The sequence below is a fragment of the Pelophylax lessonae genome, assembly GCF_965119305.1.
Source record: "Pelophylax lessonae genome assembly, chromosome: 3".
NCBI classification, from domain to species: Eukaryota; Metazoa; Chordata; class Amphibia; order Anura; family Ranidae; genus Pelophylax; species Pelophylax lessonae.
In genome coordinates this window covers 619,398,189-619,423,476 of record NC_138770.1, presented here as the reverse complement: position 1 = coordinate 619,423,476, position 25,288 = coordinate 619,398,189, and the positions used below count along the sequence as shown (strand labels likewise).

Sequence of the window (25,288 nt, the reverse complement as noted above, 5' to 3'; positions counted from 1 at the left end):
ACTTTGCGTCGCTGCACCTATTCCCAAAAGTAGTTTCTGCATTACTTTTGGTGACTTCAGGGGCGATTTCAATAGGCCTCCTGTGCAGAAACCCGCACAGATGTCTGTCAAATCACCCCCAACCTCGCACTGACATGCTGGTTTGAGGGCAGGTTTGAAATATTTGCATGATTTCAGTGTGAACCTAGGCTAAATGTTGAAAGATTATACTGATTTACTTATCACTTGCTATATACGGTTTCAAAATCCATGACCATATTATTTATATAATGTTTTGTTTAGTCATAAGTTTTTGTCATATATTGCTTCAAGAGAGAGCTCCTCCAAACTTTTTAGTAACTAGGGATGATTTAGGCCCCTTTTCACACTTGTGTGACTTGGGACTGCAAAGTCACATGACAAGTCGTACTCCATAATTTCCATGGAGTACGACTTCATATTTGTGTGACTTGAAGTCGCAACTACTTCAAAGTAGTCCCTGAAATACTTTGGTCCAACTTTGATGCCTTTTGAGGTCCATAGACAAAGGCACTGCTTCAAGTCCAGTCAAAATCGTGGTAAAAAATGTGAAAGGAGCCTTACTAAAATTGAAGAGTGCAAAATCTGGTGCAGCTCTGCATAGAAACCAATCGGCTTCCAGATTTTTTTTTTTGCCAAAGCTTAATTGAACAAGCTGAAGTTAGACGCTGATTGGCTACCATGCACAGCTGCATTGGATTAAGAGTGCACTCGTTTTATTAAATTACCCCTGTGTGAATACAATTCTAATTTGCATAGGTAGTCTACAGGGCTAAATGGCAGATCAGTCGGGGAATTTCAGTTCATAGAGCCTCTGTGTACAACAGACAGCAAACTGGGGGAGGGAGGGGGTAATTAGGCTTTCTTTTTTTATACTTATTTTATAAAGTTGACAAGCTTTTAGTTTTTTTTTTTTTTATATATATATATATATGCTTTATATACACTGTGTGTTCGTATGAATATTCATATAAGATAAACACTGTAAAAAAAAAAAATATATACTTTTTTTCTCTTACGTCCTCCGACAGTCGCCGCCACTTCATATTCATCACTAATGGGGGGTTATTGACCTTTGCTCCGCAGGAGTAGCTAGGCAACAAAATTTATTAATATCAAAGCTTTTAGCATATCACACCCCTAGGGGGTGGTCCCCTCAGTCAATACCTCCCTGCTTCCTGCATTCCCAACTCAGTTTTCTAATGCCTAGCTTAGGAGTAGGCTGGCTGTTCCTGTGCTGGGGCTCTCAGTCTCAGCCTTTATTCTCTTTTTGGTTTTATTTTGAGTCTTTTTCTCTTTCTTTTACTTAGCTGTTAATTTTCAGCATTAGTTAGATTCTTCGGATGAAGATGATCATGCGGAGCTGGGTCTCGGACTGGCCACCCTGGATCCCAGGGTTCAGGGCCAGGGGCTTCCCAGCCTGCCATCGAGCGTTCAGCGCAGGTTTTCCCTGGCATATTGAACGACCCATCCCTGTTCGCTGCAGGGATGCTATCTGTGAGGTGGCTACCTCACTGGACGCCATTGCGGTTTCGCACCGCATTTCCACTGCGTCCTGGCTGCGACACTCCCTGTCCTCAGTGCAGCGGTTTGGTCGCTGGAGAAGGCTCCCCACGCCATCCGGACTGGTAAGTGTAAATCTATGTGGGGACCTGTCTATTTGGGTGTCAGTCTGGGACTGTGTGACCCTGCATGTCTGTGTAAATGCTGAGCTCCCTGTCAGATTCCTGTGTGGAATAGCTGCCTGTCTGTGGGCTGCGAGGGGGGGGGCTCTCCCGCTCTGCTGTGTGAATGCATGAAGAAGTCTGGGCTTGGGCATGCTGTGCGGCGATCGCTGCTGCGATCCGCCAATTTTTTTCGGCAAGTTTATGGTGACCGGTCCTGTGTGGTACGGTGCAGCGTTTTGGCGCCAAACGCCGCCGTTTTGGCGCCAAACGCCGCCATTTTGTCGGCGATCGATCAGGCCACATGTCGGCGCCATTTTCTCTTTGCCTAAGGAATCCTCAGCCGAGCGGCCATGTTTGTGTAGCCTTACATAGGCTTTATAGGGCGGTCAGTCATTGCATCACTTCCTTTTGCTCTGGGACAGCGATCGGTAGCAGCAGCCTGTGTGATCTCTCCAGGTTTTTTCCTTTCCTTTTCCTGTATTCCTTGCCCAGTGTTATTATCCCCGTGGGGGTCGGTGTATTCAGTAGGGTGCGGTGGGCTACGCTCGTCGCGGTCTTAAAGGGGCGGTACTCCTTTTTTTCTACTTTTGCTGGGGCATGGATTCTCAGGATTGCAAGTTTCCTCCCACCTTGGTGGGGGGTCAAGGGACTGCTGCATCCCCCGAGGGGGCTGATCTGGCTACTATTGTGGCAAACTTGGCTGCTCAGGTGCAGATGCTGGTGGCTGATCGATCCACCAAACGGCCCAGAGTGTCTATTTCCTCTGATTCAGAGGGCGATGGTGCTGCTATGGCTGGAGTGCCCTTCTCAGGGTCTCGCTCATCTCTAGACCTTGTGGGGTCTGAGGGGGGAGGCTGAGGTAGAAGGGGTTGATAATTCTCCCCCTGGCTCGTCTGAAGAGCTTGCACTCATGGGTGAGTTGGTTGCTTCTATCAAGCAAACGCTGCATTTGCAGGATGAACCATGTCCTCCTGCTTTGATGTCCTCTTATGGGACGCAAAGGAAACGCAAAACATCACAGGTTTTTCCTTGCTCTGCGGAATTTCAGCGCGTGGTTGATGAGCAATGGCGCAATTTAAAGAAGCCTTTTGCTGTGCCGAGTAGGTTCAAGCTGCGTTATCCATTTACACCCGCCACTGATGAGCGTTGGTGTGTGCCGCCTCAGGTGGATCATGCAGTGGCGATTTTAAATAAATCTACTGCGATTCCTGCTGAGGATACCCCGGTGTTCCGGGACCCTACGGACAGGAGTTTGGAGTCTCTGGCCCGTCATGCTTATACGGTTGCTGGTTCTATGCTGAAGCCTATTTTTGCTTCCATTATGGCAGCCCAGGCTATTGCGGATTGGACGCAGGTGCTCAGGCGCACCCTGGTGGCTGACTCTGCCCCGCCGACTACCTTGGCTATGGTGGATCAAATTCATCAGGCTGTCATGTATCTATGTGATGCAGACTTAGGTTTAGTCCCTTTGGCTGCGCGTCTTTCAAGTGTGGCGGTATTAAACCGTCGCCTGATATGGCTGAAATGTTGGTCTGTTGACCAATCCTCTCGCAAGACTTTAGCTAATTTGCCCTACGCGGGATCCCGCCTTTTTGGCGAATCTTTGGATACTCTGATAAAGGGAATTTCTGGGGGTAAGAGCACTCTCTTGCCCCAAACTCACAAGAATAAGTTTGTTAGTGGTAAGAAGAATACCTCGTTTAGGCCCTCTCAGGGGTCCTTTCATGCCTTTCGGTCGCACTATAAGGGCAAGCCCTGCAAGGGCCAAGGCTCCCAGAAGAAGCCGTGGACAGGTAAGCAGAAGTCCGGCCAGTCCGGGTCCGCTGCCCATACCAATACGGCCTGAAGGGACGCCCTCACCCAGTTCTGGGGTGGGGGACGTTTGCTCGGTTTTCTTCAACCCTGGCTGGACCGCATTCGGGACAGGTGGGTTCAGGAAATCGTTCGATCTGGATACAAGATCGAGTTTCTCTCTCGGCCGGCGGGCAGATTTTTCCCCTCAAACCTTCAACTGACTCCGGAGCGCTTGCAGGATCTGCACCTGGCGGTGCGGGACCTGCGGGCCCAGGGAGTGGTGGTTCCGGTGCCTCATCGGGACAGATTTCGGGGGTTCTATTCCAATCTGTTCACTGTGCCCAGAAAGGAGGGCAAGGTACGTCCGATTCTGGACTTGAAAGCTCTGAACCGCTTTGTGCGGGTTCGCAAGTTCCGCATGGAATCCCTGCGCTCGGTGGTGGCTGCCCTGGTTCCGGGGGAATTCATGGCCTCCATCGATTTGAAGGATGCGTATCTTCACATTCCCATTTTCGAGGGTCACCAGAGGTACCTTCGATTCGCCATTGCGGAGGATCATTACCAATTCGTGGCGTTGCCCTTTGGTCTCGCTTCGGCTCCGCGGGTTTTCACCAAGGTGCTTGCGCCGGTTCTGGCCTTGTTGAGAGCCCAGGGCATTTCTGTCCTGGGGTATCTGGACGATATCCTGATTCGGTCTGCGACCAGTCAGGGCCTGGTGAACGATCTGTCCATCACGATGCAGACTCTGCAGGAGTTCGGGTGGACGATAAATTTTCCAAAGTCAACTCTGTGTCCGTCGGTTCGTCTTCCCTACCTGGGAATGATCCTGGACTCTGTTCAAGCGAAGGTCTTCCTGCCGGAAGACGAGCTCCGGACGCTTCAGGACGCGGTCAAGTCCCTCAGGGACAATCAGTACTCGTCCCTCTGAACGTGTATGAGGTGTCTGGGATTGATGGTCTCGGCCTTCGAGGCGATCCCTTTTGCCCAGTTTCACATGCGGGGTCTCCAGGCGGAGATTCTGGCCGAGTGGGACGGGCGACCGCAATCTCTGGATCTACGGATCTCGTTGAGTCATCATACCAGAAGGGATCTTCTGTGGTGGCTCCGGTCCCCGGCGGTGTCGGGGGGGCAAGTCTTTTCGCCCTTTCTCGTGGACGGTGATCACCACGGATGCCAGCCTGTCGGGCTAGGGTGGTGTTCTGGGTGTTCTGTCCGCCCAGGGAACTTGGTCGGAGGAGGAATCCTCCCTTCCGATCAACATTCTGGAATTGCGAGCGATATCTCTCTGCCTTCTGCAGTGGACGGACAGGCTACAGGGCCGTCCGGTTCGGATGCAGACGGACAATGCCACAGCGGTGGCCTACATCAACCACCAAGGGGGCACCAGGAGTGCCCGCGCGGCTCGGGAAGTGGCCGACATTCTGTCTTGGGCCGAGGCACACGTCCCGGCGATAACGGCAGTTCACATTCCGCGGGTGGTGAACTGGCAGGCGGACTATCTGAGTCGCCAGACCCTGGACCAGGGAGAATGGTCCCTTCACCCGGATGTCTTTCAGATGCTGTGCGCAAAGTGGGGTTCCCCAGATGTGGACCTGTTCGCGTCTCGTCTAAACAACAAGGTGGAAAGGTTCGTGGCAAGGACGCGCGATCCTCGAGCAGACGCCTCAGACGCGTTAGTGGCGCCCTGGCATCAGTATCGTCTGATGTATGCCTTTCCACCGATTCAGCTGCTGTCCAGGCTCCTTCGCAGGTTGGCCTCGGAACCACACATGGTGATTCTGGTGGCGCCGGACTGGCCTCGCCGGTCTTGGTACGCAGACCTCGTGAATCTGGTGGTCGACGCTCCGTGGCATCTGCCTCTTCGAGAAGATCTCCTGTCTCAAGGACCGATATTCCATCCTGCTTTACAGTCACTGGCTTTAACGGCCTGGCTGTTGAAAGCCAGGTCCTGAAGGATAGGGGTCTTTCCCCCGAGGTCATTCCCACTTTGATCAAGGCTAGGAAGGCCTCTTCGGGGAAGATTTACTACCGTACTTGGAAGGCGTATTTTGCCTGGTGTGAGTCCAGGGGGTACTCCCCTCGCTCGTACTCGGTATCGAGAGTGTTGGCTTTCCTTCAAACGGGCGTGGACCAGCGTTTGGCGTTGGCCACGATTAAGGGTCAGATTTCTGCGCTGGCTGTTCTCTTTCAACGCCCTGTGGCGTCTAACTCTTTGGTTAGCACCTTTGTTCAAGGGGTGCGACACCTGGTCCCTCCTAGGAGGGAGCCTTTGCCTCCATGGGACTTGAACCTTGTTCTGTCCGTGTTGCAACATGCTCCTTTTGAAAAGATCAGGGAGATCTCGTTACCTCTGTTGTCCAAGAAGGTTGCCTTTTTGGTGGCGATCACTTCGGCTCGCAGAGTGTCGGAGCTGGCGGCCTTGTCCTGCAACTCTCCGTATTTGGTGATTCACTTGGATAAGGTGGTCTTGCGACCTAACCCGTCTTTTCTTCCGAAGAGGATTTCGGAATTTCACCTCTTTGCGCGAGGCCAAAACATCCGAAGGAGGTGGCTTTACATTCCTTGGATGTTGTTCGGGCGATCAGGGTTTACCTGTTGTCGACTAAATCTTTTTGCAGGTCGGATTCCTTATTCGTCCTTCCTGAGGGACCTCGGAAGGGCATGGCGGCGTCAGCTTCTACCATCGCCAAATGGATCAGGCAGACCATTGAGCAGGCCTATGCTTTGAGGGGGAAGGTTCCTCCCGTGCCTGTGAAGTCGCACTCTACCAGATCTCTGAGTACGTCTTGGGCCTGTCATCATCAGGCTTCTGTGGCCCAGGTGTGTAAGGCGGCGACTTGGTCGTCAGTTCACACCTTCTCCAAATTCTACAAGGTGGATGTTCAGGCATTGGCGGATGCTTCCTTTGGCCGCAAAGTTCTTAGTGCGGCAGTGCCTTAGGGTCCCTTGTTTTGGGTCCTTGGCTGTTGGGATGTCTTTATCCCTGGGTTCAGGGCCAGATTAACGTAGGGGCTATTGGAGCTGCAGCTCCAGGCCCCTACCTTTTTTATATAGGCCCCGGGTTGGCCATATTCACTGTTACCGCTCTTCTGTCACTTGTAAACACATAAGTCTGGCTTCTATGCTCGCTTCCCCAGGCAGCACCCTCAGAACCTCCCCACACAGCGCGAAGGCCGGACAAGGAGGGACAGTTGCCGATGCATGGATGTGTTTATGGGCTTCAGAGACAGCATCCCATGTTGAATTAGGCATGCATGGCTGCACCCTTCCTCCTCTGGGTGCATGCCAAGGCACGGCCCTTAAGGCCCTTCAAAATCCTCAGCACCAAGCCCATGATGCTCTTAATCCGGCCCTGCCTGGGTTACTTGTTTTCCTGGGTTGCTGCTCCTGTTGAGCACGTTTTCATGTTGCCCAGTTGGTTCTCTTACTTTGGTAAGGTTCCTTTTTCTCTGATGTGGGTACTGCATTGCTTTAGTCGCGGCTGCGTTTTTTCCCACCCCTCATGTCTACACTGCTATGGGACGTCCCCATTAGTGATGAATATGAAGTGGCGGCGACTGTCGGACGTAAGAGAAAACTGAATTTTTGTAAAATCTTACCTGTAAAATTCCTTTCTCTGAGTCCTCCGACAGTCGCCGCCCCCGCCCCTCTTTTGGGGTTTGTTTATGTACTCTACTGCTATGCTACTGAAACTGAGTTGGGAATGCAGGAAGCAGGGAGGTATTGACTGAGGGGACCACCCCCTAGGGGTGGGATATGCTAAAAGCTTTGATATTAATACATTTTGTTGCCTAGCTACTCCTGCGGAGCAAAGGTCAATAACCCCCCATTAGTGATGAATATGAAGTGGCGTTGACTGTCGGAGGACTCAGAGAAAGGAATTTTACAGGTAAGATTTTACAAAAATTCCGTTTTTTTTTTTTTTTTTTTTTATACATTACAAGGGATTGCCAAAACACTATGGGTTAGCTCTATTTCTGAAAGGAGCCTAAAGCTCCACTTGCTGGCTGGAACAGAGAATGCAAAACATTAAAGCTAAGTTCAGGTTTGATTTTTATTACCCAGCTTGCTAGGACCAATGTAAGTATACATATTCCATACCTGTGTGATCCCTGTGGAAGCAGATAATCACAGTAGTAGTCAGTGATTGCTGCAATTTTCCAGGTTCCTGTGCTGAATGGCTGCCCTTTTGTATAGGAAACATGGGTTTGCTTGCTCCGCATTTACAGAACACCTTGTCATGTTTTCAATAATAGTCTGTGTTCTCTAAATGGATGAAATGGAGGTTGTGACATCCCCGCCCTAGCTTTCCACTTCTTCCAGTCTCATAGCACCTTCTATGCATTGAACAAAATGGTGAATGGTGGCCCTGCTGAGTGAATGACCCCCTGTGGTTACAACACCGCCACAGGAATTGGAAGACCATGGAAATTACTGTAGTACCTGTGACTGCTACAGTTCCATAGTTGGCGGGGTTGAAAAGACACAAGTCCATCCAGTTCAACCTATGATGTGTGATTCTCCTCTTCAACAGCAGGCCCACAGGTGTGAAATATGTATATTTACATGGATCAAAGCTGGACCAATGTAACTATACTTTAAAAAACCTACCTGGAGGTCAGATTTATTATGCATTGTTTCATACTAATCAGCCTAAAAGAAAAAACAAGTGGGGGTTGTTTACTAAAACTGGAGAGAGTGCAAAATCTGGTGCAACTATCAGTTTCCAGGTTTTTTTTGTCAAAGCTTAATGCCCCTTTCACACAGGCGGACCGTTCAGATCCCCATGTCCATTTTTTTGTCGGATCTGAACGGTCCCCCCATTCACCTCTACGGGGCATCGGATGTCAGCGGAGACATGTCCGCTGACATCTGATCCGTCAAATCTGGACGGATGGAAACCCTATTTTCCATCCGTCCAGGGGATCGGATCGGATGAGAACAGACCGACGGTTCGTTCCCATCCGATTCCCCCATAGAGTTGAATGGGGGAACTGGGACAATATCCCCCCCCCCCCCTGGACAATATCCCCCCCTGGACAATATCCCCCCCCGGACAATATTCCCCCCCTGGACAATATTCCCCCCGGACAATATAACCCCCCCCCCCCCCCACCCCAGACAATATCCCCCCCCCGGACAATATCCTCCCTGGATAATATCCCCCCGAGAACAGCTGTCATTCTCCTGCTCAGCAGGGGATCGGCGGATCGATCCCCGCTGAGAAAAACGGAGTCCGTCCAACGGACAGTGTGTGTGAAAGAGCCCTAAAGGACATGTAAACTCAGTACAAGCACAGTTCATTTTAATGTAGGAAATGACATGTAAAAACCATAATCAAATGCAGCTGTGTGAAGGATAAACGTTTTGTACCTTTTTATGAGGTTTTATCCTGTGATCACGTGACTGCATTATCCTCTTCCAGTTTTCTCTCCATCTAGAGGGGGCGTGTCTCACTAGTAAATGGACAGGCAGCGTCTGATGTCACACACAGCAGGGATGTACATTCCCAGTCTCCTAGCTATATTATACATAGCATGCAGCTCTCCTCCCCCTTTGTAATCACTTGCTGGCCAGCTCCTCTCTCCTATCCTGCTGCCAATCTCCACTATCACACAGTGTCCCAAAATATACTGGATTCCGATAATAGTCTGCAGCCCTCCCCATCTCCAATCACCTGCAGTTTAGCTCTTTCTTCAACTCCTGCAGATGATCTTCACCTCACACAGTGCCCTAAATACACTGAATACAGCTGAGAGTCCGGCCAGTATGCAGTCCTCTCTAATCTGTTACAACGGCTTCAATCTCTTCCTGCAGCCGTTCTCACACACACAGTATAGACAAACTTTCTTCACTTTACAACTGCTTCTTTACTGGTCCTAATCCATCTGGGGGGGATGTGTGATTAGGGGCTGACGGATCAGACACAGAGGGGAAGAACATTCCCCGTGTAGGCAGCGAGTCTCCGCTGTCTATGTAAGCAGAGCTGGGAAGGGGCGGGCACTACACAGACTACAGCATATAGAGGATGCCAAGCGTAGGTTCAGCCCCTCTATATCTCCTAGCAGGCATGCAAGGGACGCAAACTGACCACGTTATGAGGGGTCTGTCATCAGTGATAATGTGGTCAGTTTGAAACCGGAACTCGTGGAACTGTCAGTATGAGCAGGTATTTTTCAACAACCTGCTCAATAAAAAAAGTTACAGACAACACTTGCTAATCAATAGGCAAATTAGAAAGCATATATGGGTTTTTCCTTTTTAGGGGTTACAAATGCTTTAATAGAACAAGCTGAAGTTAGAAGCTGATTGGCTACCATGCAGGGCTGCACCAGATTTGAGTTCTCCAGTTTTAGTAAATCTCCCCCACCGATCTTTGTGGAAGTTAAAAATACTTGGAAAGCATTACACTGACACGGTACATAGCATATGCATGCACTTAACCTGAAAAACTATATTGGATACTGCGTTCGTTTTTTTTTTTTTTATCACACTGGTTATCTGAATTTATTTTTAGACTGACTTGCTTTGGCAAAATAAGCTCTGCGTTCAGAATGTGAATAGATCTTGCTGTGTCTCCTCAGGTACAGGACGTTGTTCCTATCACTAGCTATGATACAGCAGGCTCCTTCCTGCTTTTGGGGTGCAACAATGGATCCATTTATTATATAGGTAAGATACGTGTTTGCTGATGAAAACGGGAATTGTAAAGCATTTGCTGTGAAAGACCACAAACATCTTTCATCTTTTAAAACAGTTCTTTACTGCATCCGATCACCACAAACCAAAAATGCTATTTAATTCATTTTTAATAATCAAAGCAAACTGCCCCACCCACCCATTTCTCCATGCTTTATTTTGTTGAGAAATCACTTTGCAATACCCCCCCCCCCCCCCCAGCTTTTCTGGTCGTGGCCATCTTTTAAGGGCATTGATTCATGTAGCGTTTACTTCCTGGAATCCATCTGCCCTTAGCTCAAATATGCATGCAGGAGAGTGTGCTTAGCTGAGAAAACCTCTCCTCTCATCCTAACAACTCCTGGGATATATGACATCATTTGCCTTGGCAAGAAAATAGAAAGTAACTGAAGAAATGTAAAACAAAAAAAAGTTTAAAACAAGTATATTTGATCTACTTTCCTATCTATTTACTAATGCTAGCTGCATAATGATTAAAAATAATCAATGTTGATTGGGAGAGTGAAGTTTCACCTTAATATCTTTTCATTATGTCTTACCATCCAGCATGTGGTCATCAGATTCAGGGTTGATGATGATGTTGGCTTTGTTTCTTATTCCAGATATGCAGAAGTTTCCACTGCGCATGAAAGATAATGATCTGCTAGTGACGGAATTGTATCATGATCCCTCCAATGATGCCATCACTGCCCTGAGTGTCTACCTCACACCCAAAACCAGTGAGTGATACAGGGATCCTGTCTGTAAATGGGTTTATTTTAAGGCCAGGTTCACACTAGCTGCGGCCGTGGCTCACAGCAGGGGGTCCAGTGCGTCCCTGTTCTCCATTTCGGGTTCAAATCGGGTCCGAATTTTTGCCAGTATTTGGACCTTAAATTGAACCAAAGTCTCACTGGAACCTTTTCCAGTATGGACTGTGGCTGCCCCAGAGGTGTGTGAACCGTCTCCATTGAGAGCCAGTCACAGTCTCCTGTCATGCAGGGAAACCCACATCCAATTTGCAGAAGTGTGAACCCAGAGTTAAGTAATTGTCACTAAAATGGTGTCCAAAGGAGTGTCAAATTCCTGGTCCCCAGCTGCACTGATGTCTGTGTTAAGACTGTGTACTGTAGTGACACTTTTAGATAATAAATGCCTTCATGTGTGCCATCACCTTACCCGCCCATTGTGTTGTGTTTGCAGGTGTCAGTGGAAACTGGATTGAGATTGCTTATGGCACAAGCTCGGGAGCAGTGAGGGTGATCGTGCAACATCCGGAGACAGTGGGTTCCGGGCCTCAACTCTTCCAAACGTTTACAGTACACCGAAGCCCGGTGACAAAGATTATGCTGTCAGAGAAACATCTCGTATCAGGTACATGTGGAGATGGGCTGTTGCTAGTGTAAAGTATTCTGCTGAATTTATCTGCATCAGATATAGATAATCCAAAATTCTAAAACAATACATGCTAAGTTATTGGTCTGGTTATATGTTGGTTTTTGGTTACATGTGGCATTTTTAGCTTGCCCATCTCCACGTTGGGCAGACAGCCCTGCTCCCTTGAAGACAGAATCCCCCCCAGGTGCTCTTCTACAGTTGACAGGCCCACAGTAGAATTCCTGATTAAGACCAGCTTTAACGATGTCCCCTCACCCCGACTCCTTCCACTTGTGTTAACAAACCTGTGTAAAATTTTTTAAAAAAAATGTATAGAAAAATGTGTATACTTGCCTGTTTTCAGCCCGCTCTGGTCCTGACACGTGATCCCCTGTGCCAGTGAGCAGCAGCTCCAAGGGAGTGGAAAGGGTGCTCAAAAAAAGCTAGCAAATTCCAAGAGTGGTGACTTCACCCATAGGCTCCCATGTCCCAGCTGGTACCAGTGCTCCCTCCTCTCCCCTGCATCACGTAACCAGACCAGAGCAGCTAATAATAGGTAAGTTTTCACTTCACCTGCATCATTGAGCTGCAGGGACGAGGGGTATACTTTTGTATATAATAATTGAATTGGATGGAACTTTAGGTCGATATCCCCTATTAACCACTTTCTGACCAGCGACCTACCTGAATGTCGCTAGACTTCAAGTAGTTATACCGGGATGATACCTGCCTAACTAGCCGCTGGATTACTTTTACAAGAAGTGGGAGGGGACGTGTGTGTTTCTCATCCCACACATGTGAGGTAAAACTACGTACGTCAGATCACGAGCAGTAATTCTAGCATTAGACCTCCTCTATAAATCTAAAATGGAAACCTTTACCACTTGCTGACCGCGCAATATTCCGAATGACTGCTACAGTTCTGGGAGACCGTCATATGTCGGTCTCCCGTGATCGCGCCCGCCGCAGCACGCTCTGGGATCAGTGTCCTTCAGACACTGCTGATCACAGGTTGAAGTAAAGAGCAAATCAGTGGCTCTTTACCCTTGGAACAGCTGTGTCCAGTCACAGAAGTCGATGATCAGCTTTCCTTTCCTCACACTGACAGTGTGAGGAAAGGAGAAGAGCACCGATAACCGACTTCTGTAAAACAGACGTGATTACCAGTGTCCTGGTTATCAGTGCAGTCCCAACAGTGCCCATTAGTGCAGCATCATCAATGCACATCAGTAAAGGAGAAAAATTACCCGTTTGCAAAATTTTATAACAAACAGAGCATTCTTTTGGCGGTATTTAATTACCACTGTTTTTTTTTTTTTCGATCGGTTTTCATTTATTTAGCAAAAAAAAAAGCAAAAACAGTGGTAATTAAATACCGCCAAAAGAATGCTCTGTTTGTGTGAAAAAAATTATAAAAATTTAGTTTGGGTACAGTGTTGCATGATCGAGCAGTTGTCATTTAAAGTGCGACAGCGTTGAAATTTGGCCTGGGCAGGAAGAGGGCAAAAGTGCCCAGGAGGCAAGCGGGCTATGGATAGCAAAAATTACATTGTTAGTCACCATTGCATGGGCCGGCACAATTTTAAAGTGTGACATGTTTGGTATTTATTTACTCTGCGTAACCTCAACTTTTTATATTTGACAAAAAAATTGGGTTATGTACTCTTTTTTTGCATTTAAATTTGAAAATGCATTTTTTCCGAAAAACTTGTGTTTAAAAAAACGCAGCGCAAATACCGTGTGACATAAAAAAATTGCAAAATCCACCAATTTTATTCTCTAGGGCCTCTCCTTTTAAAAAAAAAATATAAAATGTTTGGGGGTTTTAAGCATATTTCTAGAAAAAATACTGTTACATGTAAACAAAAAGTGCCAGAAAAGGCCTGGAGCTCAAGTGGTTGAATAATAGTGGGGAGCATTAAATCTTTACATAGTAAAGCTGTTGGAAAGTCAGAAGGTTTTTTTTATCCTAATGCATTCTATGCATTAAGTTAAAAAACCTATCTGCAGTAGCCCCCCTAATACTTATCTGAGCCTATCTCTATTCAGCAGTGTTTCAGGAGAGACTCGGCTTCGCGGGACTCTCCCTCCTCATTGGCCGAGACAGCAGTGGAGCGCCATTGGTTCCTACTGCTAACAATCAAAGTCAGTGAGCCAATGAGGAGAGCGTCCTCCTTTGTCTGAATGGACACACAGCTGCTGCTTGGCTCAGGAGGGAGGGGTCAGGAGCAACGAAGAGGGACCCGAGAAGATGAGGATCTGGGCTGCCCTGTGCAAAACCACTTTACAGGTAAGTATAACATGTTTGTTATTTTTAAGCAAAAAAAAACAAGACTAGTCTTTAAGGAGTCGATCCAACTGAGGGTAATTTAAAGTGGTATTAAAGTCAGAGTTTGAAAAACGAATGCTAGGCAGTGTTTTTGTAACAGAAGAGACCCTAATGGTCTCTTTTGTCATAAATTTCCTCTTCTGCCCTGTCAGCGGTAATATAATCTGAGCTGCACATGCGCTGCTCAGACCACAGTTAACAGGACTCCCATGTGTCTGGCTGGGAGTGACGTCATCACTGCTTGGCCATTCAAGCGGCTGTCTGTGTCCCTGTTGACAAGATATTCGATCGCTTGAGAAATCTCTACATTAAAAGCAGCAGTAAAAACCTGACAGATGTTCTATCCCTTCAAACTCCTTGCAAAGTTGAAAATAATGCTTTCTCTTTCGTTCATTGACCGAAAACCGCTCCTGATCTTCTTAACCATTGGGATATACTGCCACCTACAGGAGTAGGACACTAGGCAGAAAACAAGTCTGGCTATGCCTATGGGCAGTCCCAGGGGCTATACTCCCTCTCTCTTACTATAGGTACTCAGTTTTTTTCTGCCTAGTCAGGGGTAGGAACCTAGTTCTTGCTGGGAAATTTTTCTCCTGTAAGATCTGCAATCAGCTGCCGGACTGGGCGACGGGCTGGATAATCTAGATCCAGTGGTCACCCAAGTCTGGCCAGTGAGTGCGCAGACCTAAGCTCCATGCTAGGTTGGCTGCAATATAGCCCCACCAGACGGGGGCTGGCCTGCGAGTTAACAGCCTAGCGAGGTCGCATATGCCCGGGTCTCGGCCTGAGTCTAAATGTTCCTCCTGGCCGACAGCCACCCATTTCGATGGCGAGGGGTTCTGTCTGGAACGGTGTCTGCCTGGTTCCTGATATGGTGAGTAGCTGTCCCCCCTCTCCCCCTGGAGGGTTTTGAGGTGGATGTGGCCCCCTCCCTGGGACAGTCGGACCCTTTGGCACACCCCCCTTTCATCTGTCCCCCCTCCTTCCACCTGGTGGGGGCTCCTTCCAGGGCCCCGTCCTGCCTGGGCCTGTCCTTGAGGCCTAGGGATCCCTCCTGGGTCCCTGGGAGCCTCGTGGTGCTGCCATTTTGTTGTAGCCTGTGTGCTCAATGCACTGCGTCATGTTTGTGTAGTCCAGTGGCCATTTTACGGTGGTTTGCCATTGAAAATAGCGGCGGCCATGACTGTGGAGCCCTGTGGGCGGCTATTTTGCCGGTGGAAACCCCTCCTCATCTCCTGGTCCTGACTCCTGGATCTTTTCACTTCCTGGTCACCGCACAGGGAGTGCAGATTATCCTGGTGGCTGCGGGTGCCTGTTTCTACCGGGTGGTGAGTCTGGTGGGGTCCTCTCCCTCCCTGCTGAGGATCGCTTGGTGCTTTGTGCCTGGCAACCAGGTGGTGCTGCCAGCGCCGTGGGGGGCTGTCCCTTTGCAGTGTTTTACACTTTTTGTGGGGTTCCCCTGGTGACTCATGGAGGATCTGTTGTCCCAAGGGGCCAATCTTACATCCTGCTTTACATTTGCTGGCTTTGAAGGTTTGGTTGTTGAAAGCCAGGTGATTCCGACGGAAGTCCGAGTAAGTCTACCTCTAAGAAGATCTACTACCATATGTGGAAAGTGTACATTTCTTGGTGTGAGTCGCTTGGTGTTTACCCTCTCTCTTCTCGGTGGCTTGGGTCTTGACCTTCCTTCAACGGGGTTGAGCAGAAGTTGATCTTGAATACAGTCAAGGCCAGGTGTCAGCTTTAGCTGTCTTTTTCAACAGCCCTTGGCCACCCACTCCCTGTTGCGCACCTCTATTCAAGGGGTTCGACATTTTTGACTCCACCGGTGCGGTCTCCTCCACTGCCTTGTGATCCGAACTTGGTGCTTTCAGTTCTCCAGAAGCCTCCCTTTGAAAATAGTCAGGAGATTCCCCTGCTTACATTGTCCCAGAAGGTGGCCTTTTTGGTGGCTATCACCTCTGCTCGCAGGGTTTCTGAATTGGCAGCGTTATCTTGTCCCACCCCTTACTGGTGGTCCACAAAGATAAGGTGGTTCTGCGCCCCTGTCCATCCTTCCTTCCTAAAGTAGTCTCTGATTTCCTTTTGAATGAAGACATTGGGTTCCCTTCCTTGTGTCTCAGGCCTAAACATCCTAAGGAAATTGCCTTGCATGCCCTGGATGTGGTTCGGGTGTACCTGGTAGCTACGAAGTCTTTTCGGAAGTAAGACTTCCTATTTGTGCTCACGGATTGGCCAAGAAAATGACTGTCCACTTCTTCTGCGACCATTTAAACATTGATCAGACAGATGGTGACTCAGGCCTATTCAATCAAGGGTCAGTTTCCTCCTTTCCCTGTCACGGCTCATTCTACTCGGGGGCTTAGTGCTTCTTGGGCCTTCCGTCATCAGGCGTCAGTGACACAGGTTTGCAAGGCGGCCACTTTCAATTCTATAAAATGAACGTGTTGGCATCTGTGGATGCTTTCTTTGGCCGCAGGCTTATGCAGGCTGCTGTTTAGAGGGTCTGTTTCCTCTTTGGTGGACTATTGTTCAGATGGGCTCCAGTTGTTTTTTGTTGAGCTCCTGTTTTCTGGTTGGCTAATCTTTAGCCTTGTGAATTATTTTGCTGTTCCCACCCCTCGTGTTTGACACTGCTTTGGGATGTCCCAATGGTCAACAATCCTAAGGAGCTGTGTCCATCAATGAACGAAAGGGAAAATGGGATTTTTGGCTTACCATAAAATCTATTTCTCTTTGTTCATTGATGGGCAAAGCACCCGCCACTCTATGGAGTTGTAATACTTCTGACACTGCTTGTAACAAAATTGAGTACCTATAGCATAGAGGGGGAGTATACCTCCTGGGACTGCCCATAGGCGTAGTCAAGTGCTTTTTCTGCCTAGTGTCCTACTCCTGTAGGGGGCAGTATAACCCAACGATCAAGAATCCTAAGGAGCTGTGTGCGTCAATGAACACACACAGAAATGGATTTGTGGTAAATCGAAATTCCCATTTTTTAGGATGGGTATGATTAAACTAAGCTGTAGGTGTAATTGTGGTGGTTGTGCCTGTGAACTCTTTAGGCATGGCAAAGTGCTGCATACATTTTTGTAACAAGGAATCCTCATATTGCTGCTAATGCAAGTAAGGTTTAATCTGTTGTCTTGTTTTCTTTCTTCTAGTTTGTGCTGATAATAATCATGTCCGAACTTGGACTGTAACTCGCTTTAGAGGGATGATCTCCACACAACCGGGATCAACCCCACTCGCCTCCTTTAAAATCCTGTCCCTGGAGGAAACAGAGAGCCACGGGAGCTACTCTTCAGGCAATGACATAGGTACCTTCTCCTCTCTTACATTGGCATTGAAGGTGTTCGTTGTATTCCACCCCGGTGGCTATGTAAAAGTCTCTCCAGAGGCATACATTTTTATATATATATATATAATATGAACCAGAACTTTGAGAGCATTATCTGATATCCCTGCGACCGGTGGTATTCAGCAAGAGTATGTTTTAAAGCACTCAAGTGACCGTTAAGTGCATAATAATTTATATATTCGGGTTGAAAAAGACACAAACCCATCTAGTTCAACCAAAAAAAGGGGTGTAAAAAAAGAAAAAAAAAAAAAGATAAACCCAATCCTATACTCACAGACGATCCAGAAGAAGGCAAAAAAACAGCAAAGCATGATCCAGTTTGCTCAAGCAGGAAAAAACATTCCTTATCTCCCAAAAGGCAATGGGTTATTGTCTGGATCAACTTTACCTATAAATGTTAGTATCCAGTTATATTCTGTACATTTTAGGAAAGAATCCAGGCCTTTTTTAAAGCAATCTACTGATCTGGACAGAACCAGTGTCTTCCCAACTATAGAAATTAAACGAACATATCTATAGTTACTTGGTAAAGTCTTTGATCCCTTTTAAATATAGGCACCACATTGGCCTTACGCCAATCCAGTGGTACTATTCCAGTCTTAAAGAGTCCCTAAAAATTAGAAACAATGGCTTTAAAAAGACAGAGCTCAATTCTTTGTGGATTCGTGGGTGTATGACCTCTTGTCCGGATGCTTTATTTTTAGTCTGTCTAAATATTTCTGGACCATATAAATTTTTAGCCATTATGGATCATTTGGGCTGTTTCAATACCATCCCCATTATGAATATGAGCTCCCCCATGCTCCTTTGTATACACAGAGCTGAAGAAGGTATTTTATAAATCGATCTTTTTTGGTCCTCTGTCACCCACTCCAGATTATTTTCTTAAGGGCCTACATGCTCAGACCTCACCTTTTTACTAATAATATATTTGAAGAATTTTTTTTTTTTTTTTTATCCTACTCTTTTTTCTATCGTTCATCGACAGACGCAGCTCCATCTAGTCAGTGACTATAGGGTTATGCTCCTTCTCTCAGGAATAGGCACTAGGCAGGAAAAAAGCTTAACCACACCTATGGGGGCTGTCCCTGCAGACATAACCCCACACACCCTGCTATCAAGCAGTTTGTTTCTGCCTAGTTTAAGGAATAGGACCTAGCTTCCTGCTGTGACTTCGGTCTTGGCTATTATGTGAAAGTCTGTTAGTTTGTGTTTTTTTTTTTTTTTTTTTCGCTAGTTAGTTCCTGAGGACCAAGATCCAGAGGAACTACAAGCAACAGCCGGCTGAGGTTTCCCACTGGATAATCTAGATCCTTAAGATCTCCCAGCCTGGCCAGCGAGCGTGAGCAGGTTGTAGTCCAGAACTATGTCTCGCCGCGACAGTACCCCAAGGGATGGGGGACGAGCCTGCGAGTGGACTGCCTTGCTGCGACCCACACGACCTGGAACGCCCTGAGTCGCAGCTTCCCCTTGGCTGACAGCACCCCCATCCCGGGTGGGAGGTGATCTGTTTCGGAATGGCGCCCACCTGGTACCGTGTTATGGTGAGTAAATTGTCCCCCCAAAAAAACCCTGGCCGTCTCGGGGCGGATGTGGGCCCTTCCCTGGAATAGTCGGACCTTAGGGGCTCCCTCGGTTCCCCTGGCACCCGGAGGACTAGTCCTGTGTACCCCTCGGCATTTCCCTACCCCTAGCAGGCTTTTACCTTGGGGGGGGGGGGGGGGTCGATAATAAGGCGGCCGCTGTGGTGCTTATTTGAGGGGGGTGACTTGTCCTGTATGGGTCCCTAGTCAGGGAGCTTCCGATGCCTATTTTTCTTGGGGGTCCTGGAGACCGCATGGCACGCCTTGGGGGCCGCCATTTTGCTGTGGATGATTTCTATATTCCCATTAGATTATATGGGCAGCCATTTTCTATGATTCCCCATTGAGAATGCATGAGCGGCCATTTTCCTGAGGTCCATAGGCTGAACAAACATGCGGGAGGGCTTTTTATATATAGAGGCTGAGTTTTCTCTTCCTCTTTCTGTACAGTCCAGGTCAGTTTCGTTTTTGCACAGATCGTGCTGGAAGTCTCTGTGGTCTGGTAACGTTTTCCTGGGGTTTCCTGTGGGTTTTTCTTCATTCATTCTGCTATTATCTTATAATAACCAGGGATTGTGAGCCCCCACTTATAGCGATGGGACCGCGTTTTTGGCGCTCTTAAAGAGACCATGCCCAAATATTTTAAAAAGTTTAACATTCAGTCCCCGGATAATATTTCACCTGCAGACCCCCTGGGAGCGATTGCAGGACCTTCTGGTTCACAGTCTCTTTTTTGCAAAATCTGATGTCTAAGGAAGATTTTGTCATTGCTAGAGCTGCCAGCTGCAACTGCCCCCCGCCCTTACCTCCCATCAGCAGGGTCTTCGGACTCTGAGATAGACATGGCCGGCGCAGATGCAGACCACCCTGAGGGGTCAGTGTCGTTGCATTCTGTCGGTGAAGAGGATCCGTCCTCATCAGCCGCCGCGCTTTGGTGGAAGCTCTGATAGTTTCAGTGCGGGAAACGTTCAAATTGGCTGATGAACCCACATCGTCGGGTACGCAGGTGTCTTTTGCCTCCCGCAAATCCCGGAAATCGGGCAAGGTGTTCCCTTGTCCAGAATTTGTTTCATACTATTGTGGATGAATAATGGCAGCGCATTAAGCACATGTTAGTGGTGCCTAAGCGTTTTGCACGCCGTTATCCCTTTGCGGAGGCAGTGACCACTAGGTGGACTGTACCACCAAAAGTGGATCCCCCGGTGTCCAGGTTGAATAAAGCGACTCTGGTACCGGTGGAAGAGTCTCCAACTTTTGTGAACCCCGTGGATAGACAGTTGGAATCCTTGTCCCACCATTTACACGTGGTAGCAGGTCACATTTTAAAGACTACCTTTGTGAATTAAAAATTTACTTAAAAGTAACTTGGAAGCTGAATGGCTCCCCCTGCGGTGTTGGAACTACTGGACCAGTTGGCTCAAGCCCTGGTGTTCATGTGGGATACATCCCTGGATTCAGCCCCGTTGGTGGCCAGGGTGTCGGCAGTGGGGATTGCTATTGGGCGCATGGTGTGCCTAAAAAAGCTGGTCGAAGCTTCTAAAAAGGCCTTGACTGATCTTCTTTTCTCAGGGGAGAGGCTGTTTGGATCCTCTCTGGAAGAGTTGATCAAAGGTATCATGGGGGCGTAAGAGCACACATCTCCCCCAATCCTCTAAGGGCAAGGCGCAACGTCCTAGGCAGGGGCCTTCCTTTAATGCTCATGAACGTCTTTTTTCGTGCCTCCGGGTCGCAAGAAAAAGGTAAATCATTCAGGTCTTCTGAGGGTTCCAAGAAGCTGTGGCCGGGGAAAGCAAAGACCGGCTAGTCTGGACCTGCAGGCAAGTCCTCGTCTGCATGAAGGGGTGCCCTCACCCTATTCTGGGGTGGGGGGACGTCTTTTCTTTCTGGAACCCTGGACCTCCTTGATTCAGGACAAATGGGTCACGAGTGATCCGATCTGGGTACGAGATCGAATTCCAGTCTTGTTCGTCAGACAAGTTCTCCCCATCCAATCTTCGCCTATCCCCAGTCTGGTTAAGGGACTTGCAAGGGGCAGTATACAAGGAGTGATTGTACCAGCTTCTTTTCAGGAAAGGTTTCAAAGGTTTTTATTCAAACCTCTTCACCGTGCCCAGGAAAGAAGGCAAGGTGCTTCCCATCCTGGATCTCAAGGCCCTTAACCGCTTTGTGCGGGTACAGAAGTTTTGGATGGAATCCATCCGCACGGTAGTGGCGTCCCTACACCAGGGAGATTTCTTAGCCTCTGTAGATATCAAGGACTCATATCTACACATCCCTATTTACGCTGGACACCAGCGGTTTCTTCGCTTTGAGGTCACAGAGGAGCATTATCAATTTGTGACGTTACCCTTTGGCCTCGCCTTAGCTCCCAGAGTGTTTACTAAGGTCTTAGCACCAGTATTGGCATTGCTGTGCCAGCGGGGGATTGTGGTACTAGAGTACCTAGTCGATCTCCTGTTGAGAGCGGACTCTCCTTCAGGCTTACAGTGTTTATGGGACGTAGGATCGTGATCGCGCTACCATGTCACTTCCGGCTCCTGGAGGAACGCAGGTGGAACACGGAAGCGGCGTTCCTTATCCGGAGACCGCGGCTGTGCTTTCGATATGCCCTTTTAATACCTGTACCATATAAGTGCATCAACCATTATTAAATTACAATTTTTGTACGTATATCACTATCTGAGTCCTCTTGTTCCTTTCTGGGTACGCTATATGGGAGTCCATCCCCAGCCTTAGTGAAATCAAAGGAGGATCTGTTCGGAGTATATTGGAAGTGATGCCTGTCCTGGTATTGGGTGTCTATATCTCTGGTGTCCTGAGTCTGCTTTCATTGACCCCCTGTAATTTAAGGGGTCCATTTCAACCGGTAAGCCTTGATTGCACACCGGGTGTTCCTGTGTATTTGTTGGAGGTGTATACAATTTATCAAGTGTTGCCATTATTGCCACCATCAAATTTCCTATTTATATTGGACATTCATTGCTATCACTATGGACTATATACTTATTTAATGTATTCATTTTGCATTGTATGTTTAGTCCACTTTATAATGGACCTATGATTGCACATGATTATTCACTATTTTGTATGTTGTATGCTTATTGTTGCACTATAATATGCACCTTATTTTTACCTTTATATAAAGTCTTTATTTCTCTTACGTCCTCCGACAGTCGCCACCCACTCATACAGTCTTCACCAATGGGTATTGACTTCCTCTCCACAGGAGTAGCTAGGCATAAGACTTGTTAAAAACAAAAGCATTTAACATAGACACACTCATGGGGGCTGTCCCACTGGTCAATACCCCCCTGCAGTAAGTCATCCCAACTCAGTTTGTCTTCTGCCTAGCGTTAGGAGTAGATAGGCTTCCCTGTGCTGGGGCTACAGTCTCAGCCTTCTAATCTTTTTTATGATTTTTATTTGCAAGAATGTCATTTTTTCTTTGCTTTCCTAGCTGTTTATTTTGTCAGCTTTAGTTTAGTCGGATCTTCGGACGAAGATGGATTTTGCGGAGCTGGGAATCTGACTGGTCGCCCTGGTTCTCCAGGGCAGAGGGTCAGATGGATCCCCAGCCCGCCATTGAGCGGTTCAGCCATGTGTTCACCCTGGCATTACGAATGACCCATCCCTGTTCGCAGGGATGCAGCCTGTCAGGTGGCTACCTCACTGGACACATCTGCGCTTTATATCGTATGTTGCAGTGTCCTGCGTTTTGGCTGACGGCATTCCTTGCCATCTGAGGGCAGCGGCTTTCCTTTTATGAGAGGCACCCCACGCCATCCGGTACAGGTAAGTACTCTCTGTGTGGGGCCTCTGTCTGGGGCTGGCAGTCCTGTGTGCTGTGGTATCCCCTCATGTCTGTGCCTTTTGTGGGGCTCCCTGATGCGATCCCTGCGGGGGTCTTTTAATTTGCATTACTGGCGCTGTGTGTGTTTGGGGGCCCCTCTCCTGTGTCTCTTTGGTGTTTGGAGGTGCAGACTGTGTGTGCGGCGGTCGCTGTAGGGTAAAAACCGCGCGGTCCGCCATTTTCAGTGTCGGCAGCATGTCTGGCTTCACTATGGGCTTTTTACACAACTTCTATGTAGTGAACACACAAGATGGCGCACTCCGGCGCCATCTTGTGTGTGGCAACAGATCGTTCTGTGCACATGTCGGCGGCCATCTTGCCGAAGCCTCCCATTACTTCCTATGGGCAGCCATTTTCCCTTAGCCTGCAGCAAATATTTCAGTCTCTGGTGACCTCACTTCCTTTTCCTCTGGAGCAGCGATCTGTGTGGTAACAGTCTGTGGGGCTCTGCATACTGTCCCTTCCATTTTCCTCTGTTTTTTTCTTTCTGGCTCAGTTTGTCCCTGCGGGGGGGTCTGTGTACACAGTCTATTTAGCGGTGTGCTGCGGGGTCCGCGGCGCTCTTAAAGGGCCAGTACCTTGGGAAAATTATTATTTTTCTGCAATGGAATCTCAGGACAGCAAATTCCCCCCCAGCCTTGGTGGGGGACCCCAGTTCTGCTGAATCCCCCGTCGTGACTAATTTGGCTGCTGTGGTGGCAACTTTAGTGTCCAACATGGAGGTGCTGATGACTGAATGGGCTGCTAGGAAAAGGCTTAGGACCTCTTTCTCTTCTGATTCAGAGGGGGTGTGGTTGCTGTGGGTGGCGTGCCCCTTTATGCTAAAGCATAAGATGCCACGCGTATAGGGAACGGAGACCTAGACGGACGAGCGGCGATCCACCAGCACGGCTCCTGACAGCTACTGTTTTTGGCGTGTACGGTCCGCACAAGCCCATTGTGCCGATTCATGTGAGTGCAATTCTAATTTGAATGTGAATCAATTAAAGGATAATAGCAGTGTACACTTAGATGTCTCATTATCTTTATTCACATATCATGTCCATGGGATTGTGAGAGATCGATCCAGGAAGTGGCATTTTTTATTGAGGATTCAATGCTGGTTTAATGCTTCAGTGAGATCGATCCAGGAAGTGGCACTTTTTATTGAGGATTCAATGCTGGTTTAATGCTTCAGTGAGGTGAGAGGCCATCTGGTGGCTAAATGGTGGTGGTGTCACTTGCACTTTTATATGGAAACATCTATCAAGCACTTTATTGAATTTTAAACCACGGTTCTATTTATATTTTAGTGGACTCCTATGCACTTTACTTTGAATGCACTTTATGGACATTATATATTGCACCTAAGAGGAATATATATTGCACTGTAAGCGAGTTTATTGATTTATATGATGCACATTGTCACTTTATTTGATTTTATATAGCGCTGTATACATATTTGTCTACCTTTCAGGGTCTCACTCTTCTCAGGACCCGCTAGGGTCTGAGTGGGAGGTGGAGGGGGTGGATGATTCTCCCCCTGGGTCGCCTGAAGAACGCGCAGCTATGGATGCGTTAATTTCTTCTGTAAAAGAAACACTACATTTGGAGGATGAGCCCAATCCTCCGGGCATTGTGTCCTCTTTTGGTACACATAGGACCCGCAAGTCGGCGCAGGTTTTTCCCTGCCCCGCTGAGTTTCATCACACGGTGAATGAACAATGGCGCAGCTTGAAACGCCCCTTCATGGTGCCAAAACGGTTTCAACTACTTTACCCCTTTGCGTCTTCTACGGATCCGCGCTGGTGTGTGACTCTCCAGGTGGATCACACTGTGGCCGTGTTAAACAAGGCTACCCTGGTTCCCACTGAGGATACCCCGGTGTTCCGGGATCCTACGGACAGGAGGTTGGAGTCTCTTGCCCGCCATGCTTATATGGTGGCAGGTTCCATGCTAAAACCTATTTTCGCCTCTGTCATGGTGGCTCAGGCGGTGGCGGATTGGTCTAAGGTGCTTAGACGCACTCTGGTGACTGATTCTGCCCCCCCTGCTACGCTGGAGATGGTGGACCAAATTCATCAAGGGGTCATGTATTTGTGCGATGCGGCCTTAAATGAGGCCCCTTTGGCTGCGCGCCTGTCTAGTGTCATGGTACTTAACCGTCGACTGATCTGGTTGAAGAGCTGGTTGGCTTACCAGACATCATGGAAAACGGTGGCTGATTTTCCTTATGCGGGGTCTCGCCTTTTTGGTGAGACCCTGGATACTTTGGTTAAAGGAGTCACTGGCGGGAGGAGCATTTTGTTGTCCCAGAATCCGAAAAACAAATCTTCCTGCGGTAAGCGGGGTCCCGCCTTTAAACCCAATCAGGGTTCCTTTCGTGCCTTCAAGGCACAGAACAAGGGAAAACCTTTCAAGGGCTAAGGTGGCCAGAGAAAGCCAAACAAGAGTCTGGCCACGCCGGTGCGGCGGCTCAGTCCGCCTCTGCCTGAAGGGGCACCCTCACCAGTTTCAGGGGTGGGGGGACGTTTGCGCAGTTTCCTCCAACATTGGCTGCTCCGAATCCCGGACAGGTGGGTTCAGGAAATCATTCGATCAGGATACAAGATCGAATTCCTTTCACGGCCGGCGGACAGATTCTTTCCCTCA

The 25,288-nt window shown here is 48.3% G+C and overlaps 1 protein-coding gene across 1 annotated transcript in view; it reads left to right on the top strand.

Moving 5' to 3' along the window:
• Nucleotides 1–25,288, top strand: part of KCTD3 (potassium channel tetramerization domain containing 3) — a 133,136-nt gene that overhangs the window by 81,345 nt on the left and 26,503 nt on the right. The window contains exons 11-14 of the mRNA XM_082249836.1: nt 10,064–10,151; nt 10,781–10,897; nt 11,361–11,531; nt 17,028–17,183. Of these exons, the coding sequence (XP_082105962.1) occupies nt 10,064–10,151; nt 10,781–10,897; nt 11,361–11,531; nt 17,028–17,183 (532 nt within the window). The remainder of the gene's footprint in view (nt 1–10,063; nt 10,152–10,780; nt 10,898–11,360; nt 11,532–17,027; nt 17,184–25,288) is intronic.